At 39.0% G+C, this 20,826-nt stretch overlaps 1 protein-coding gene across 1 annotated transcript in view; it reads left to right on the top strand.

Annotated features, from left to right (window-relative positions):
• The first annotated feature begins 5,499 nt into the window (after positions 1–5,499).
• The window catches only part of NUP107 (nucleoporin 107), a 44,225-nt gene continuing 28,898 nt past the window's right edge, over positions 5,500–20,826 (top strand). The window contains exons 1-8 of the mRNA XM_065887615.1: positions 5,500–5,507; positions 7,249–7,340; positions 7,856–7,942; positions 8,599–8,714; positions 12,074–12,218; positions 17,198–17,301; positions 19,689–19,816; positions 20,517–20,565. Of these exons, the coding sequence (XP_065743687.1) occupies positions 5,500–5,507; positions 7,249–7,340; positions 7,856–7,942; positions 8,599–8,714; positions 12,074–12,218; positions 17,198–17,301; positions 19,689–19,816; positions 20,517–20,565 (729 nt within the window). The remainder of the gene's footprint in view (positions 5,508–7,248; positions 7,341–7,855; positions 7,943–8,598; positions 8,715–12,073; positions 12,219–17,197; positions 17,302–19,688; positions 19,817–20,516; positions 20,566–20,826) is intronic.

Genomic DNA, 20,826 nt, shown 5'->3' with positions numbered 1-20,826 from the left:
CCAGCAAAAAATGTCGTATCGGAAAAGACATAATGTACTCAATTAATAGCTTTGTGCTATCACCACCACGACCACATCCTTTCCTAGACTCCTATCGATGTCTCAGGAAGTCCTTCTATTAGCATTTCTCCTATATGTGAGGTTCCGATAACACATCTGAATCTTCGAGGGCACACAAGGTTTACGCTCCACACTTAAATATTTTTGTACTCCCCTGATTCATGAGCTTCCTCTTCTTGAAATTTAACATTTTTTCTATCTTTTTTGCTCCCTGATCTCTCCGGACCAAACTCATATCTTGCAGATTCCCCCTAAAATCCATTCGAAGCTCTGTTTTCCTTCCCATCACTGATGTATAACTGCTTTACAGCATCACTGCTACTTATGCATGAAATGTGTGTCAGCATTTTATTCTGACTACCAAGATCTGATGCATCTTGAGCAGGAAGCCAAATTAAATAAATAATTTTGGATTTATTTTGGTTTATAATTTGGTTTCTATGTTTAAGGCTAAAATATTTCCTTGCACAATAATGTGAAATGGGGCTTCCCTGGTGGCGCAGTGGTTGAGAATCTGCCTGCCAATGCAGGGGACACGGGTTCGAACCCTGGTCTGGGAAGATCCCACATGCCACGGAGCAACTAGACCCGTGAGCCACAACTACTGAGCCTGCGTGTCTGGAGCTTGTGCTCCGGAACAAGAGAGGCCGCGACAGTGAGAGGCCCGCGCACCACGATGAGGAGTGGCCCCCGCTCGCCGCAACTGGAGAAAGCCCTCACACAGAAACGAAGACCCAACACAGCCAAAAATAACTAAATAAAATAAATAAATAAATAAAATTTAAAAAAAAAAAAAAAAATAATGTGAAATGTACCTAATGCCACAGAACTGCACACGTGGAAATGGCTAAAATGGTAAATTTTATGTGATATACATGTCATCACAATTTTTTAAAATAAATAAAAGAGCTGAAAGAGCTGGTCGACATCAAAAAGGAAAGGAAAAAGAATAAAACATTGCCAATCAAGCCCTAATATCAATTTACGAGATCTAACGGTTTTACCTCATAACAGGTTTTAAATAAGAATATTTTAAGAAAATAATGGCCAGGGAATTCCTTGGAGGTCCATTGGTTAAGACTCCACAGGGACTTAAGATCTCACAAGCCACAGCACGACCAAAGGAAAAAAAACAAAACGCCAAATTTTATTTGGTGACTATAATGGTGATCTAAAATATTTATGTATTCCAAGTTTGTGATCAATTATGTATATTTGAATAGGTAAGTTTACATGATTTTTTTTTCTTTAATCAGCAAATGTCCTTTTCCCCAGTCAATATCTCCCAGCTACAAGCACAGTGCCTGGTACATAATTGACACTTGATAATTATTTGTGAATGGTTGAATAAAGGATTCTTCAGGATTATAACGACTGAGCTACTTTATATGGAGAACAAAAGGAGACTTTGCAATTATATTTATATTTATCAATATAAAGTATTCGTTATTTTGAGATCTTTATATAAACAGGGAAAAATGCTTCTGCATCAGAAGTGAAAAATAAGGATTGGAATTAGTTCAATTCAATCTATGTTACTAGTGTCTCTTTCTCTATGTCTTAAGTTTGATGTTGCAAAATGAACTGATAATTATTGTAAGAATAAGATAATTTTTGAACATGTATAATATGCCACACATTTAATGCCTGGTACTATTCTAAGGCTTTACACATATTAACTCACTAAATCCTCCTAACAACTTTATGATTTCATACTATTATTACACCCAAAAAGAATGAGGCACACACTTGCACCCAAGGTCATGTAGCTGGTATGTGGTGGAGCTAGGATGTAACCCAAGTCAATCCAACTCTCAAGTCTGAGCTTTTGACCACTTTGCTCTATTGCTATTTTTGTGTTTAGTCCTCACAATTACCCTAAGAGAATATTTTCATTTATAGAGGTGGGGTTTAGAATAATTAAATAGCTGATAAACTGCAGAACTGAGATTTAAACCTGGGAAACCTGATTTCCAAGACTGCTCTTAACAGGCCAGCCAATATTGTCTCCTGAGCCAAGCTAGGTCTTAAAACCTACATGTGGTTTTGGTTCAGCCAAAAACTGGTATTTGCATTTAATTCATGATTCATGTTATTTACTATACTTTTGGCTTGTGATTCAATTTAGCTCAAGTCCATGACCTGAAGTAAATTACTTAATCTTACTGTAATTCTACTTCTTTAGATAAAAAGAATATTATGAAATTTTAATAGCATGTTTGCAATGTTTTGAGCTCATAGAAGAAAACTGCTGTTTTAGAATTCGAACATGTTAAATTTCAGATACTCTGTATCCTCAAAGTGGACATGCCCAGTAAGCAATTGGATGTATGAGTCTGGAATACAAAAGCAAGATATGGGCTAGAACTATAGATTGGGAATCTGGGAGGAAAGAAAGCCTGAGGATAGTGCAGAGTTGAAGAAAAGAGAGCTTAGGTCAGAATTCTGGAGAAAATGAATTAACATTTAAGGGAAAGGCAGATTTCAAAAGCCCACATTGGAGACTAGTCAAGAGAAGCCAGAGAAGACTTAAAAAAGTTCATGAGGAAAGTCATGAGACCTAGGGACAGGACTGTGTCAGAGAAGGCTTAAAAAAGTTCATGAGGAAAGTCATGAGACCTAGGGACAGGACTGTGTCAGAGAAGAGAGTGGTCTGCAGTGTCAAATGCACCCAAGATGATGAGAGATGAAACACAAACTTTTACTGACAAAGAGAGCATTGGTGACCTTGTTTGGAGCAGTTTTCTTTTAGCAGTGAGGGTTGAAGTCAGACTGTGTTAAGTTGCATTGTCAGTGTAAATAGAGACAAAGTTTCCTCTTTCAAAATATTTGGCTAAATTAACAATGTTGCAGATGAAAAATATTTGATATGATTAAAATGTTCATACTGTTAAGTGAAAAAGCATTTATAAAACAGTGTTATAGTCTGATCCCACTTGTTCCAGTTATCTATTGCTACATAACAAGCCACCCCAAAATGTAGTGGCATAAAACTGAAACAGAAAGGAAGGGGGCAGGGCACATTAAAAGAATGCCTAACCATTGAGGACAAGACATAAACTGGTTAGAACCAACTAGGTCCAAGATGGCAGAAGATTCAACTTGCAGTAGACCTTCAGTCTCATACACTCATTGTAATTGTAATACATTAGCATCTAAATGACACACCCACAGATGCCATGACAGTTTCCAGGCCTACCATAAAAGGCCAAAAAGTGGGCCGTGGCCCAGTTCCTGAAAATCCCCGTCCCTTCCCCAAAATAGTTGGAATAATCCTCCCACTTGTTAGCCTATGAAATTACTCAGTCATAAACTAACCACCCCATATTTCGGGGCTCACTCTCGCCTTTTGAGGTGGACTGCATTCTGTCTATGGAATGTGTCTCTCTCTAAATAAATCCACTCCTTACCTATCACTTTGTCTCTCACTGAATTCTTTCTGTAACGAGACATAAAGACCCTGAGCTTCATTAAGTCCTGAGACCAGGTGTCGGATTTCAATTAAAAGTGGGTTCAAGGGTTTCCCTGGTGGCACAGTGGTTGAGAGTCCGCCTGGCGATGCAGGGGACACGAGTTTGTGCCCCGGTCCGGGAGGATCCCACATGCTGCGGAGCGGCTGGGCCTGTGAGCCATGGCCGCTGGGCCTGCGCGTCCGGAGCCTGTGCTCCGAAACCGGAGAGGCCACAACAGTGAGAGGCCCGCATACCTGAAAAAAAAAAAAAAAAAAAGTGGGTTCAAGTCCCAGTCTGAGTTCTGGCTGGGTTCGAATTCCATCCGAGTTATGCAGTTTCGGTATGGTGTTTATGTCTACTAGTCGATTGTTTCAAAAGTGAACCTCAGTGCACTTTTTAACAAGTGTTCCCTCTTTGCATATGAACTGAACACTAAGCTAATCCTTTGCCCAAAGCTGCTCTTCACTTTTATTGTGTGCCTTAAGGTCAATCACTTCAAGTACATTACATGAATAAAACGCTTTGGAATTCACTTGCCAGGGGACACATGGCAAAAACCTGAAACACTGGCTCATACTTTGAATAAACCTGGCTCTGGCACTGACAAAAACCATTAAGACCACATTTCATTTTCCATAAGAGAAAAGTGTTCTTCTGTACAAGAAAATTAGGATATGGGAAAAATGAGAGAGCACTAGGGTGAGACCCAAGTAGTTATTGGAGGAGGAGAAAATTAACATTTCGATGAGTACTATGTGCAGTGCACATCTGACATCTCGGTTTTTAAGAAATTTTTTGCGGTACGTGGGCCTTTCACTGTTGTGGCCTCTCTCATTGCGGCACACAGACTCCGGACACGCAGGCTCAGCGGCCATGGCTCACGGGCCCAGCCGCTCGCACACAGGCTCCAGACACTGAGGCTCAGCGGCCATTGGCTCACAGGCCCAGCCGCTCCACGGCATGTGGGATTCTCCCGCACCGGGGAACGAACCCGTGTTCCTTGCATCGGCAAACGGATTCTCAACCACTGCGCCACCAGGGAAGCCCTGACATTTTGTTTTAATCCTCCCAACAACTCTTCGATAAAGGCGTTACCTCTGTTCTACAGATGAGGAATCTGCAGCGCAGGGATTTCGAGCCTAGATGGAGCCCAAAGCCACGTTTCTTCAAAACCCCACGTCGTCTCAGCAGAAATTAGCAATGAAGAAGCCTTCCTAGAATGACATTTCCCAGGATTAGAGTGGAATGTAAATGCCTAAGGCAAAACTTCGACTGATTCCTTCAGGGCCAGAATATTCTTTTTGCCTATCCTGCACTTTGAAATAGAGGGCAATACCAACATCTTTTATGCTTTTTTAAGACAGGTGATCCTTTTCTCCTTAATAGGGAAAAATACCAAGTAAAGAACAAATAGCCATTATGGAAAACAATTTCAAAAACTGTAGGGGGTTTACACTACAGTTCAAACAAGGTGAGTACAGTAAGAGAGAGACAGGGACCCCCGAGGTGTAGCGCAGAGACTGCACGTCAGAATTCCAGGTCCAGGCTGTTTCTGACAGAGAATACCAGGAAATGACTTCACATTTTTCTAGACTATCAATATACGTCAAGTATCCCAGCAGGATAATCCAGGCGCCTGGACCACGCCCATAAATGCCAGTCAAGCAAAGGGGCGGCCGCACAGCGAGGCGAAACGCTCCTGCCCCGCCCCGGTCCTGCCCCGCCCCGCCCAGTGACGTCAACCGCCGGCACACCTTTGCTCCTGCGCAGACCGGACAAACGGCGGCGGGCTGAAGAAGTTGCGCATGCGCCGAATGGGAAAGTTGTTCCTTCTCCCCTCCCGCCTCTCGCTTCTTTTTTCTACAGCGGCTTAGCGAGGACGTGCTTCCGGGTCAAAGGATTTGCTTCCGGAGAGCGGGAAGGCTAAAACGCGGCGGTTAAGCTGGGACTGAGTTTGCAAGGTTCTCGGTGGGAGAAGGCTATAGCCATGGACAGGTCAGTTCTGGTGGTGACGGCCGAGCCCGGACACTTGTCCCTCCAGGGTGTTGGAGGAACGAAACAGGTGAAATCCGACTCCCAGAGGAAGCCGACGAGGGCCCGGGTGCTGACCCTAGGACTCCTTTTCCGGGCTGTGGGGACTGCAGCTGATGGGAGAAAGGCCGCTTGGGTCGGGAAGGGATACGGCTAATGATAATCTCCTGGTTCGCACGGCGGCTCTGCCATCTACTCACTTTGGCGCAACATTTTTCGCTCCTGGGTTAGGCGAGGTAGGAGGTGGCCCGGCATTCGAGATGCTGAGTGACTTGCCGTAGATCACAGAGCCAGTCAGTGATGGAACAGGGATCTCAGCCCAGACTTTCTGATTACAGGTTCCAGCACCATAGTTACTGAGTTCTTTCTATGACCCTGGCACTATGCCAGACATCTGCGTTAAAGATGAGTTATTCAAGGTTCTTGGCCTCGGGGGAATGTGTAGTGGAGGAGACAGCCGAGCAGTAGGGAGCGATAAGTGTTTTGTACTGCTCTGTGGGAAAAGAAATGGGGAGCAATGAAGTCTCCCTGTCATGGGAGGTATCAGGAAGACCTCTCAAAGGAGAATACTTTCTAGTTGGTGTTTGAATAGTAGCAGTAGCCTACACTGAGTAACTTAAACGCTTTAAATATATTATTAGCTAATTTAATCTTTCTAACAATCCTGTGAGGATAGCTACTGTGATCCTCTTTTTACACCTAACATTGGGGCTAAAAAAGGTTAAGGAACTTGGTCAGTTAGGAAGCTAACAAATAGAAGAACCAAGTTGCCAACCTGGATCTGTGTGTCTCTAGACTCCAGGAGGCTGTTTGATGAGTAAGTATTCACCAGGTAGACCAAGGGGGCAAATGTAGGCCTCTGTAAAAGAAGCAACATGTACAAAGGTGTAAGGATATGAAAGCGTAGCTGAATGGTCACGTGCAGTGTATGTTTGTATGGAGTGATGTTTTGGCTGAATATAAGGCTGAACTGGTAAGCTGGGGTCAGATTGTAAAAACCATGCTAGGAAATTTGGACTTGATTCTGTAGGCCAGAGATAGCTATCTGAAGATTTTCAAGTGGAGGAAATGCATATTAAATTCTTGTCTTAAGATACAGGCCTCTTAATTCACACAATTTATTTTCTAGACTTTGGGCAGAGAATGACAGGGGCATTGTGACTACAGTAGTGCTGAGACAGGAGACACCCTTAGTGTAGTCTGGGGAGAAAAAACTTGAAGGATCATTTCTCTCCAATTTACTAGATTTCTTTTTTACTTAGCCTCCCAAGTCACTAACTTAAATAGTGGTATCCATGGTTTGAAGTATTTTGGAAACTACAGAAGATCCTTTTAAGAGTTCCTGCAGTTTTAGGGACCTCAATCCAAAGAGGAAAGGTTTACCTTCATGAAGCAGTTATCTAAAACAGTGTTATAATATAGATTTAGATTCCACGTGTTAAAATAATTCCATAGGAGAAAATAACAAGTAAGTATTTGAAAGTCATAGAAGTCTTTGTGCAGGTAAAATTTGAGCAGGACTTTGAGGGATAAGCAGGATTTGGAGCCATAGGGGCATTGTCAACAAAAATATCAAAGACTTGGCTACTGGGATGATCTACATCTTGACTGACTTAGGATCCTTCGGTCCAATCATGATGATAAAATTTTTTTGCAAATGCTACATTCTCATTTCATTCACATGAGCTTGATTATGCCATTTTAGGAGTGGCTTTGGAGAGATGGCATCTCCTGTGATCCGGGAGGCAGAGGTGACTCGGACTGCACGAAAACAGAGTGCTCAAAAAAGAATTTTAAGTATCCTTTGCATTTTAAGCATGATTATAAAAATTGCAACATGTTCGGAATCAGGATTATAGACTTTTCTTTTTATGAGAGATATTAAACACTAGCTATAATAATAAAATGCTATGGACATTAGTTTTAGGTTTGTTTTTTTTTAAACTTCCCAGATGTGTTATTTTGTAAGTATAATGCTGAAATTCAGTGAGATTCATGTTTCCCTGAAAATAAGGATGTTCCATTTTACTGCTAACCATCATACTGTGTTAGCTTCTGCTGAGATTAGATTTTTTTTATTATTTGAAATCTGACTAACAAATTTTAGTTCAATGTGTAGTAACCTAAGACTGATAACGGAGAATTTAAAGGGGAGAGGGAATTATTTACTCTTTGCATAGAAAATGTGGTAGCCATAAGATACTTTGCCCTTGAAAAATGTATTCACATATTTTGTATAGTGTAAATATGGTTCACTCTATCTTTGATGGTGTCTTTTCTACATGAAAAACTTTTCTTAACTTTTCCTGTAGTTCGGGCATCCCAAGATGAAATTTTTGCTAATACTACACCAAGAAACCAGGTTATCCCGCGAACTCCCAGCTCACTTAGACAACCTTGTAAGATTTTTTTTTTGCTTTTAAAGCATTTAATAATGATAATAATAATAGCAACTAATACCATAATATATATTATATTTTATAAATTATCTCTAATTAAGAATAAATAATAATGATTGCAGTTACTATTTGTTGAACTCTTACCATGTGTAAGTCACTGTTCTTTACATAAATGCATACTAACTATGACATAGGTATTATCTCTATTTTGCCAAGACTGAGTGTGAGACTTAGAGAAGTTGATTAACCCAGATAACATAGCTAGGTAAGTATGTAAGTAATGGAACCAAAATTCGAACCATAATCTGCTTACTCCAGGGCCCATGTCCTCTATACTATAGTATGCTTTATAAAATTAGAATTTGGCAAATTCATGGACTCATTTGTGTCCCTTTTTATGCTCAGTTGTGCTGTAATGAAATCATCTCTGTTTGCAGTAAAGTTTTTCTTGGTGGGCTCAGTAGTACCAAAAATTCATGTTTAGAAAAATAAGTTGAATCTTCGTATGATGGAAATGTTAATATTGAAAGTATTTATTTGGTTAGAATCTAAATAATTGAAAAGTGAAAATTATTCTTTATTGTTTGTTTGCTTGTTTTCTTCCATGATCAAGGCTCACGCATTTCGAATTCTTTTTACTAACCTCTTCCTAGTAGTTACTCCAACAAACCGAAGCTTACTAAGGCAGCCAGATGTTTTCTGCATTCTTGGAACTGGAGGGAGGTCTCCTCGGCTTCCACAGTCTTCAGGGTTCTTGGGAAATCTGTCTATGGTATGTAGAAAGATGGAGCTGAAATTTTCTTCCTTTTTATTAACGTAAGATATTTAGCTTAAAAGCTTTTAATGAGAATTGAAGTCTTATTTGTCATAAAGTAATTTGGTTATGTTAATTGAAATCAGGTTTTGATTAGAAAGACTTTCAGAAAACTGAGACCCTTAAGCATACTCATGTCATAGGTGGAAGCTGTGGCACCAGCGGCAGTTAGTTGTCTACAAAATGTGTTAATCTGACAGTTTGCTGATCAGAATAAATCAATTCTGATTGGTTGCTATTGGTATAAAAACTGAGCCCAAGAAGCATAGAAGAGAAGGAAGCCAGGAGTAATCAATGAAGACTGTCATAAGGAAGGAGGACAAAGCATTAAAGGAAACACGAGAAAATTTTGGGAGAAGCAGATGAGACACTCTTTAGGAATCACTATGGTACAATATTTAAAATAGCAAAAGAAATATCTTATAAACTGTGATACAGAATGACTTGACCTAGGTGCTTAAAATACCCTATAGAAAAAGAAAGAATTGTGTCTAACTGAGAAGAAGAAAATGGAAGACTTTTGTTGGAGTAGTAGAGTATTATGGCCCATTTAGTTCCAAAAACAAGATAAAAATGGCTCTTTATTTGGCTCTGTGCTTTTTAAAAAGAGGTTTTGCATGTTAAACCTCTCCTTGTCTTAGAAGGTTAAATCCATCTTAGCAATGTTTATTACAGTCTTATGAATTTTAAGAGTGTTAATATCTAACAGTGATCTAGTCATTGAACAGTTTTACTTTGCTTATAAAACTGGTTTATTTTGGCAATGTTTATTCTTATTCTTCTTAAAAACATGAGTGAATTGACTGCTTCTGGGTTTAAGCAAAAGAAAATGAGTTTTATTATTTACTGCTTCAGAACTGCAAGATTAATAGTAAAATTGTTACTCTTTTAAAGGCCAGAATAGAGTAAATATGTATTGATTATTACAAAATGTTTGGAAATTACTTTGTAGTCAAAGATATTGTCTTGATTTGTTTTGCCTATTTTATTTTATTTTTGAATATTTATTTTCCTTATTGTTTTGGCTGTTTTGGGTCTTAATTGGGGCACACGGGATTTCTGTTGGGGCACGCGGGATCTTTTCGTTACGGCGCGTGGTCTCTTTGTTACGGCGCGCGGGTTTTCTCTCTCTAGGTGTGGCACACAGGTTTTCTCTCTCTAGTTGTGGTGCGTGGGCTCCAGGGTGCGTGGGCTCTGTAGTTGTGGCGTGCGGGCTGTCTAGTTGAGGTGCGAGAGCTCAGTAGTTGTGGTGCATGGGCTTAGTTGCCCTGTGGCATGTGAGATCTTAGTTCCCTGACCAGGGATTGAACCCACATCCCCTGCATTGGAAGGCGGATTCTTTACCACTGGACCACCAGGGAAGTCCCTGTTTTGCCAATTTTAATATCAGCTGTGAGACGTGGTCTTAGATAGCCCTGAAGGAAGTACAGTTATTTGCTATGTTGATTTTACCATGTGTCTACCTGCCAAGATTTGTTTATGGACCAAAGTATTTTTCTGAATGCAGGATATCACTGCTGTGTAAGATTTTCAGTTTGATCTTTATGATAATGATGATTAGTATCCAGAAGGGAGTAAACTATCAATCAGTCTTCAGTAGCTGCAGCTAAGCTCTCCTCAGCCCATAGTTACTACCTCACTAATATATAGGGCCTCAGCACCCATCTTTAGCATTTTTCCTTGGGGAGACTGATTTAAAGGTACATTTTTATTGTTGCTCATGCCTAGATTTTAAGTAAAGATAAATTTAAAAAAGCTTTTTATTACTATTTTTTAATATGTCCAAAAATACAATAGTAGAGTAAGCCTCCATGTATTTATTGCCCACCTTCAACAGTTATCAGCATATGGCTGATCATGTTTCATCTGTACCCACAAGCATTTCTCCCACATTATAGTTCCCAGGTTTCATACCATTTTATCCATAAATACTTCAGTAGGTATCTCTGAAACATAAGGATGCTTTCTTTAACGTAAGTACAATATTGTTAACACATCTAACCCCTCCCTACACACACACAGAGTAATTCCTTTATGATTTCAAATAGCCATTTTATGTGTACTTTTTCCATTACAATACGTATTTCATTAAGTGTTCATACTTCTTCAGTTGTGTCAATTTTTTTTTTTTTTATTACGGTACGCGGGCCTCTCACAATTGTGGCCTCTCCTATTGCGGAGCACAGGCTCTGGACGTGCAGGCCCAGCGGCCACGGCTCCCGGGCCCATGTGGGATCCCCCCCTGGACGGGGGCACGAACCCGTGTCCCCTGCAACAGCAGGCAGACTCTCAACCACTGTGCCACCAGGGAAGCCCAGTTGTCAGTTTGCTCAAATCAGAATCCAAACAAGCTCAACACATTGCATTTGCTTGGTATGTCTCCTAAGTATTTTAATCTATAAGTTCCTCCATCATTCTTTTTTTCTTTACCATTTATTTGTTGTAGAAACTGGATCGTTCATCCTGTACTATTTCCCAAAATTAAAAAATTGATTTGAACTAGTCCTAGAGCAATAGAACTAAAGCTGATAATAGTTTACTTATTAATATCAGCTTAAATATTACAAAATGGAATCTTTATTGGCTTTTTTTTTTTTTAAGTATGGAGTAGTACAAAGAAGAAAACTAAAAAGCTGGGACTGGGACTTCCCTGGTGGTGCAGTGGTTAAGAATCTGCCTGCCAATACAGGGGACATGGGTTTGATCCCTGGTTCCAGAAGATCCCACTTGCTGTGGAGCAACTAAGTCCGTGCACCACAACTACTGAGCGTGTGCTCTAGAGCCCACAACGACTGAGCCCGCGAGCCACAACTACTGAGCCCGCATGCCACAACTACTGAAGCCCATGCGCCTAGAGCCTGTGCTCTGCAACAAGAGAAGCCACCACAATGAGAGGCCCGCGCACCGCAACGAAGAGTAGCCCCTGCTCACCGCAACTAGAGAAAGCCTGTGCGCAGCAAGGAAGACCCAGCGCAGCCAAAAATAAATTAATTAATTAAAAAAAGAAGGAATATACTGCCTTTTTTGAAAAAAAACCCACCAGGACTTCCTTGGCGGTTCAGTGGTAAAGACTCCAAGCTCCCAGCTCAGCGGGCGCAGGTTCAATCCCTGGTCGGGGAGCTAAGATCCCACATGCCTCATGGCATGGCCAAAAAAAAAAAGCCATGATTTCCTTAATAAAATGGTCCCATGGCTCTCTTTTAAAAGTGAAAAACACATACCTATGGTCTTTAAAAGGTTTTAATAGTATTAAAGTCTTCATTCACTCAGCAGCAATAACCACATTACTTTTCTGTATCTTCCTTTTATTTTTTCAGGTAACTAATCTGGATGACAGTAATTGGGCCGCTGCATTCTCATCACAGCGTGCAGGGCTCTTCACAAACACAGAGCCCCACAGTGTAACAGAGGATGTAACTCTCAGTGCTGTTATGTTACGGGAGGACGATCCTGGAGAAGCTGGTAAAACTTCGTTTGTAACAGTAGCTTGTCGTTTTACTAAGATCAAGGAAATTATCTCCTATTCCTGAACATCATAAAAAAATATTTTTGGGGGCTTCCCTGGTGGTGCGGTGGTTGTGAGTCTGCCTGCCAATGCAGGGGACATGGGTTCGTGCCCCGGTCTGGGAAGATCCCACATGCCCAGCGGAGTGGCTGGGCCCGTGAGCCATGGCCGCTGAGCCTGCGCGTCCGGAGCCTGTGCTCCGCAACGGGAGAGGCCACGGCAGTGAGAGGCCCGCGTACCGCAAAAAAAAAAATTTTGTTAAGCCAACTAGTTATGGTAATGGCTACGACATTTGATGTAGCTCTAGGAGGTTGAGAACCTCACGTTAGTTCTCAGTTGGAGCGGCATTTTGCCGTTTAATCTTTCAGTATAAGTAGTAGCCTGTTAGGTTATTAGACTAGTCTCTAATATTTTTATTTCCATATTTGTGCTGTTGAAAGAGCTTCTCTTTTTCTTTTGGTTTAATTTTTATCTGACATTGTTGACGTGTTTTATTTGGCCTGGATGCTAGTGTTGCTTCTTCAAACAGTACTGTGACTATTCTAACTTTACATTGGTTATTACCATTCCCTTCTGAAAAAAAAATCTGCTTTTAGTGTCTCTGTACCTGCACATTATGACATAGGTTCTTCTTCATTTTATTATTATAAGCTAACATATATGAGTGCTAGTCAGTATGCTTACCACTGTATGAACACTAACTCCTTTCATGGTCCATTAAATAGATACAGTAACTGTTTCCGTTTTCAGGGAAAGGAAACTGCTGCTTAAAAGGATTAAGTAACCTGTTTGAGCTCACCTGGCTGGGAAGTGATGGCACCAGGATTTGAAACTAAGCAGTTTGATTCCAGAGCCCTTCTCTCTCTCTCTTTTTTTCTGAATAAATTTATTTATTTATTTATTTTTGGCTGTGTTGGGTCTTGGTTGCTGCGCACAGGTTTCTCTGGTCGCGTCGAGCAGGGGCTACTCTTTGTTGCAGTGTGCAGGCTTCTCATTGCGGTAGCTTCTCTTGTCGCGGAGCACGGGCTCGAGGCGCGCAGGCTTCAGTAGTTGCAGCACGCGGGCTCAGTAGTTGTGGCTTGTGGGCTCTAGAGCGCAGGCTCAGTCATTGTGGCGCACAGGCTTAGTTGCTCTGCAGCATGTGGGATCTTCCCAGACCAGGGCTCAACCTGTGTCCCCTGCATTGGCAGGCATATTCTTAACCACTGCGTCACCAGGGAAGTCCCAGAGCCCTTCTCTTAACTCTCTGGTGACCACTGCTTCTTTGTAGTATTTGCCAGTTATAAGTACTCAAATACTGAGTGACTCAAAAGTACTTTGTACTTAATCTATAAAATATTTCATTTTTAGTGTGAACCGTGGCTGAGGCCTTAAATATTATACAGTATTGTAGTAGAGTATATGTATTTTCCCTGAGTAAAACATGTCATTTTAGTATCTATTATAACTTTCTCAGCTACTTTGTTATGGTGTACTTAAATATAATTCAGATGTTTCAAAATCTGGCTCATGGTTTTGTAGTAATGGTCAAAAGACTACTGAATAATACATTTTGGAATCTTTAAAGACTTGTAGGTAACAAAAGACAAAATAACTTGGACTACATCAAAATATGTGTCAAAAGAACAATCAAGAGAGTGAAAAGGCAGCCCACAGAGTGGGAGAATATATTTGCAAATCATATATCTCATAAGAGATTAATATTCAGTATGTAGAAAGAACTCCTACAACTCAACAATAACAGAAAACAAACAACTCAGTTGAAAAATGGACAGAGGACTTGAATAGACATTTCTCCAAAGAAGATATAAAACTAGCCTTGGGCTTCCCTGGTGGCACAGTGGTTAAGAATCCGCCTGCCAAGGCAGGGGACATGGGTTCGAGCTCTGGTCCAGGAAGATCCCACATGCTGCGGACCAACTAAGCCCATGTGCCACAACAACTGAGCCTGCACTCTAGAGCCCACAAGCCACAACTGCTGAGCCTGTGTGCCACAACTACGGAAGCCCGCACGCCTGGAGCCCGTGCTCCGCAACAAGAGAAGCCACTGCGATGAGAAACCCGTGCACTGCAAGGAAGAGCAGCCCCTACTCGCCGCAACTAGAGAAAGCCCGCGTGCAACAAGGAAGACCCAACACAGCCAAAAATAAATTAAAAAAAAAAATAAAACTAGCCAATAAGCATATGAAAATTTGCTCAACATCTGTAATGTTGCATTATTAAGTAATAATTTGCATTAAGGAAATGCAAATCAAAACCACGAGACACCACCTGAACGCATTAGGATGGCTGCTGTCAAAAAACCCCACAAAAACAGAAAAACCCCAAACAAACAGAAAATAACAAACGTTGTCAAGGATGTGGAGAAATTAGAGCTCTTGTACATTGTTGGTGGGAATGTAAAATAGTAAATAGTGGTGCTTCCTTAAAAAATTGAAAATAGAGTTACCATATGATTTAGCAATTCTGCCTCTGGATATATACCCAAAAGAAGTGAAAACAGGATTTTAAAGAGATTTGTGTTCCCTTATTTATAGCCCCATTATTCATAATGGCTAAAAGGTAGAAGCAACCCAAATGTCCATTGATGGATGAGGGATAAACAAAATGTGGTATATACTTACAGTGGCATATAATTCAGACACATGCTACAACATGAATGTACTTTGAGGACATTATGCTAAATGAAATAAACCAGTGGCATTGGGACGAATACTGTATGATTCCACATATGTGAGGCACCTAGAGTAGTCAAACTCATAGACATAGAAAGTAGAATAATGGTTGCCAAGGTCTAGGGAAAGGGGAGAATGGGGAGTTATAGTTTTAGGATTTTTTTTTTCTTTTTTTTTTTTTTGAGGTGTAATTGACATAACATTCTGTAAGTTTAAGGTATACAACATATTGCTTTGATACACTTGCATATTATTAGTGTTAGCTGATACCTCCATTGTACTTTCACATCACATAATTATAATTTCTGTGGTGAGAACATTTAAGATCTAGTCTCCTAGCAACTTTCAACTAATACAGGTTTATTGATTATAGTCAATGCTGTGCATTAGATTTCTAGAATTTACTCATCTTATAACTGCAAATTTGTACCCTTTAACCAACATCTCTCAACTCCCCCACTCTCTAGCCCCTGGAAACCACCATTCCACTCTCTGTTTCCATGAGTTTGGCTTTTTTAGATTTCCTCATGAGTGATATAGTACAGTATTTGTCTCTCTCTGTCAGATTTATCTTACTTAATGCCTTCAGGGTCTATCCAGGGTCTGTCCTGTCACAAATAGCAGGATCACTTTCTTTCTCATGGCTGAATAATATTCTGTTGTATATATATACCACTTCTTTATCCATTTATCCGGTGATGGACACTTAGGGTTTTTCCCTGTCTTGGCTGTTATGAATAATGCTGCAGTAAGTGTGGAAGTACAGATACCTTTTTGAAAGCCTGTTTTCATTCCCTTTGAATATATACCCGGAAGTGGTATTGCTGGATCATATGGTAGTTCTATTTTTAATTTTTTGAGGAACCTCCATACTGTTTTCCATAGTGGCTGAACCAGTTTACATTCTCATCAATAGTGCACAAAGGTTCCCTTTTCTCCACGTCTTCACCGACACTTGTTATTTCTTGTGTTATTGATGATAGCCATTCTAACAGATGTGAGGTGATATCTCATTGTAGTTTTGATTTGTATTTCCCTGATGATTAGCGATGTTGAGCATCTTTTCAGGTACCTGTTGGCCATTTGTATGTCTTTTGAGGAATGTCTGTTCAGTTCCTCTGCCTATTTTTATTGTTTTTTTTTTTTTTGCTGTACGCGGGCCTCTCACTGTCGTGGCCTCTTCCGTTGCGGAGCACAGGCCCCGGACGCACAGGCTGAGCCGCCATGGCTCACGGGCCCAGCCGCTCCGCGGCATGTGGGATCTTCCCAGACCGGGGCACGAACCCGTGTCCCCTGCATTGGCAGGCGGACTCTCAACCACTGTACCACCAGGGAAGCCCCTCCTCTGCCTATTTTTAAATCGGATTGTTTGTTTTTGAATTTTATGAATTCTTTATATATTTTGGAGATTAACTTCTTATCAGGTATATAGTTTGCAAATATTTTCTCTCATTCCATAGGTTGCCATTTCATTTTGTTGATTGTTTGTTTAGTTGTATAGAGCCTTTTAGTTTGATATAGTCCCACTTGTTGATTTTTTGCTTTTATTGCTTGTGCTTTTGGTATCGTATCCAAAAAGTATTGCCAAGACCAGTGTCAAGAAACTTTTTCCCTACTTTCTTTTTCTAGGAATTTTACAGTTTCAGGTCTTATTTAAGTTTTTAATTCATTTCAAGTTCATTTTTATGAGTGGTGTAAGATAGGGGTCTGAGTTTGTTTTTCTGCATGTGATTATCCAGTTTTTCCAGCACCATTTATTAAAGAAACTATCCTTTCCCCATTCAATATTCTTGGCTCCCTTGTCAAATATTAATTCACCATATATGTAGGAGTTTATTTCTGGACTCTCCATTCTTTTCCATTGGTTTATGTGTCTATTTTTATGCCAGTACTGTTTTGAATACTATAGCTTTGTAGTGTAGTTTGAAATCAGGAAATGTGATGCCTCCTGCTTAGTTTTTTTTCAGGATTGCCTTGGCTATCCTGAGTTTAGTTTTGCAAAATGCAGAGTTCTGTGGTCCCATGGTGGTGATGGTAGCACAGCACTGTGTATGTACTTACTGCTACTGAACTGTACGCTTAAAAATGGTTAAAATGGTAAATTTTGTTATGTATATTTTACCACAATTATATATTTTTTAAAATATAGCAGTTTAAAAAAAGGATTTGTAGCTATGTTTTTAAGTTTTTAAAACAAACAGAATTACCTAGAAGTATGTCATTTAACTCTTTCTGTTCCTTTTCTTTTTAATGTGTTCTAGCATCCATGAGTATGTTTTCTGATTTCCTGCAGTCTTTTTTGAAGCACTCTTCAACTACAGTTTTTGACCTTGTGGAAGAGTATGAAAACATTTGTAGTAGTCAGGTAAGTTAATTTCACTGCGTTGCTGGTCAGACTTCAGTACTCTTTAAGTTTTTTTTGAACAGCATCAACTTGTGAATTTCTATACTATATTTAAGGAGGATGTCTTGGGGTGTAGTGACAAGTGTGGCATGGTTAGAAGGTCGGCCAGAGCAGCTCTGCTTTTTACACGTTGAGAGTCCATATAATATTTCTTTTAAGGACAAAAGGATTCTGCATCTTTGAAAAAGGAAAACCCAAAATATACAAAGAACTTAAAACTCTACAGTAAGAAAATGAACAATCTAACTGAGAAATGGACAAAACATGTAAACAGACACATCACCAGAGAAGATCTACAGATGGCAAATAAGTATAGGAAAAGATGCTTAACATCATATGTCAACACAACATTATAAATCAACTATACTCCAATATAAAATAAAAATTAAAAAAAACACATCATATATCATTAGGGAATAGCAAATTAAAACAACAAGATGCCACTATACACCTGTTAGAATGAACAAAATCCAAAACACTAACAAAACCAAATGCTGGCAAGGGTGTAGAACAAGAATTCTCATTCATTACTGGTGGGAATGGAAAATGATACAGCCACTTTGGAAGACAGTGTCTCAGTTTCTTACAAAACTAAACATACTCTTACCATGTAACCTAACATTCATACTCTGGTATTTACCCAAAAGAGTTTAAAATATATGTCCACACAAAAGCCTGCACATAGATGTTTATAGCAGCTTTATTCATAATAGCCTAAATGTGGAAGCAATCAAGATGTCCTTCAGTAAGTGAATGGGTAAATCAACTGTGGTTCATCCAGACAGTGGAATATTATACAGCCCTTAAAAGTAATGGGCTATCAAGCCATAAAGAGATGAGGATTAACCTGAAATGCATATCACTAAGTGAAAGAAGCCAATATACAAAGGCTACGTATGGTGTGATTGCAACTATACGATATTCTGGAAAAGGGAAAACTTAAAGAGAATAAAAAGATCAGCAGTTGCCAGGGTTCAAAGGGTGGTAAGGATAGAAAGTGGAGCACAGTGGTTTTTTACGGGAGTGATATTATTCTGTGTGATATTATTATGAGGGATACATGTCATTATACGTTTGTCAAAACCCATAGAATGTACAACACCAAGAGTGAACACTTGTGTAAACTGTGGACTTTCAGTAGTAATGACATGTCAATGTAGCTTCAGTGACTGTAACAAACGTACCACTCTGGTACTGGATATTGATAGTGGGGGGTTAGGTTGTGTGTATTTGGGGGCAGAAAGTAACGGGAACTCGCTGTACTTCCTACTCAGTTTTGCTGTGAACCTAAAACTGCTCAAAAAATTAAGTCTCTTTTAAAGGAAAGGAAAGGACTTCAAGAAACTATTGCATTCAAGAATAATTGAAATAATAGTAATAGCCAACATTTTTTGAGCATTTAATATTAGTTCAATAATCAGTTTCTGAATTGTTCCATTATAAAAGCAGTAGCTTCATTAAATAACAAAAGCAATAATAATCACCTAGTGAATCACTGGAGTTAGGATTCCAATAGAGAATTTATTAAAGGAATGAGAAATACAGATAATACTTTTATTAAACACTGGCCTTAAGACAGAAGTAACATTACTTTGTGAATACTTTTTAAAGGGTGGGGAAACCTGTTGTTTTGGTAGTGATTCTTCATTTTCTGAATGAGACCAATCCTCTTTCTTAATTGCTTAATTTCTTAATATTCATAACCTTTGAGAAAGGTTTCTTTTACCTTGGGTCCTTAAACCTCCTATTAAATAATTTGGTGTGTGTTTCTGTGAAGAACATCCATATCTTTCATTAGACTTCTGCAAAAAGTCCTCAAATGGTTAAGAACTACTGTTGTACAGAAAGGAGGGATTTTGGTTAAGGTTTGGTTAGAAATGACAATGTTTTGGTACCAGTCTTAGGAAAATATTTTTCTTGATTTTTTTTATATGGTATAAATTTTTCAGATAAAATTTGCAGATACCTTATTTTTAATTTTCATTGCTGTTCTGTTGGTTCATGTTATGATTTTGTTGGGCGTAGGTTAGATTTAGCTTATCTTCTGGGTTGATGTACAAGGAGAAAAACGCACTCATGGCTGTTATTGTTGAATCTGAACTCTAGAGTCTGTTAAACTTTTACATATATACTCACATAAACACACCTTACTTCAAATTAAGGCCATTTCTAGTGGGAATGTTATATTACACTCAATTTAAAAAAGACAATAGACAGGAAAAATTTATAATATAAATATGTACATATATAATATATATATAATTAGTTTTAGCACTATGTACTTGAAGAATACAAAGTTGTGACTCAAAATTATAGAAAACCTTATTACATTTGTGTTTTTAATTCAGGTGAATATACTGAGTAAAATAGTGAGCCGAGCAACACCTGGACTTCAAAAGTTTTCAAAAACAGCCAGTATGCTCTGGCTTCTTCAACAGGAGATGGTCACATGGAGGCTGCTGGCTTCTTTGTATAGGTAAAGTTGTGTAGGACTTCAAAGAGAAATAAACTGGCAGATTAACTTGGAAGTTAGAGTAAGATGTGTTTGGAAATAGGTTCTGCCATTTTGTGATACTTATCATTTCTAATGCCTTAGTTGTCAGAAGTGAGTTAACAAGGAAAGGGGAATATTAATCATAAGCTGGTAGCTACCAAAAATTGGATACATGTAAAGATTTAAGGAAAGTGCTAAAAATACGGCAATATTTAGAAGAGGATAGATTAAGAAAAAGAACTGACAGATATACTTTATGTAATGTAGAAGTTCGAGAGAAGTTAACCAAATTTTTCTTCTCTCAGATGCTCCTTGGTTTTGGCTCTCATTCTGTTACTTTCTCATCCTAATGAGAAAATCTTGAGAGGAAATTATATTTTTTCATTTGGGCCCTGTGAAAACATTATATTAAAAAGTTAGGTGTATGAATTAGCAGGTAGCCACTAAAGACTTTGCAGTTTTTCTCTTCAGTAAATATCATTTTTGTTCAGATGTCAGTATTAGATTCAGAAGGCATTTACTACTTGATTTTTGCTTTTAAAAGCATGTTGGCTAAGTTAATTGGAAACTCATTTGTTTACAGTGGATGGAATGCAGGTTTCTGCATGTATCTAGCTTAAAAAGGTGATTTCATTTACTCATATGAAATAAGGCTTTTTCATTTTGTGTTATTTTTCCCCAGAGACAGAATACAGTCTGCATTAGAAGATGAAAGTATGTTTGTAATTACTGTAAGTTTTATATTAAATTTTTTCCTTTATAAATGCTTAAAATTCAAATGTTTTTAGTAGTAGAATTTGATTTTTGACCCTCCATCTAGAGTTTCTTCATTTTAAAAATTTTACAAGTAAAGATACAATAATCAAAATTGATTTACATTATAGAGTGAAAGGTTAAAGTTCTCTTTTATCCCTCATACTGTTCAGTCTAACAATTTAGTACATATTCTACCAGACATTTTTCTCTGCATCTTTATACATATATACACATAC

This window comes from Phocoena phocoena, chromosome 11 (genome assembly GCF_963924675.1).
Source record: "Phocoena phocoena chromosome 11, mPhoPho1.1, whole genome shotgun sequence".
NCBI lineage: Eukaryota > Metazoa > Chordata > Mammalia > Artiodactyla > Phocoenidae > Phocoena > Phocoena phocoena.
This window is presented reverse-complemented; position numbering and strand designations above follow the sequence as displayed.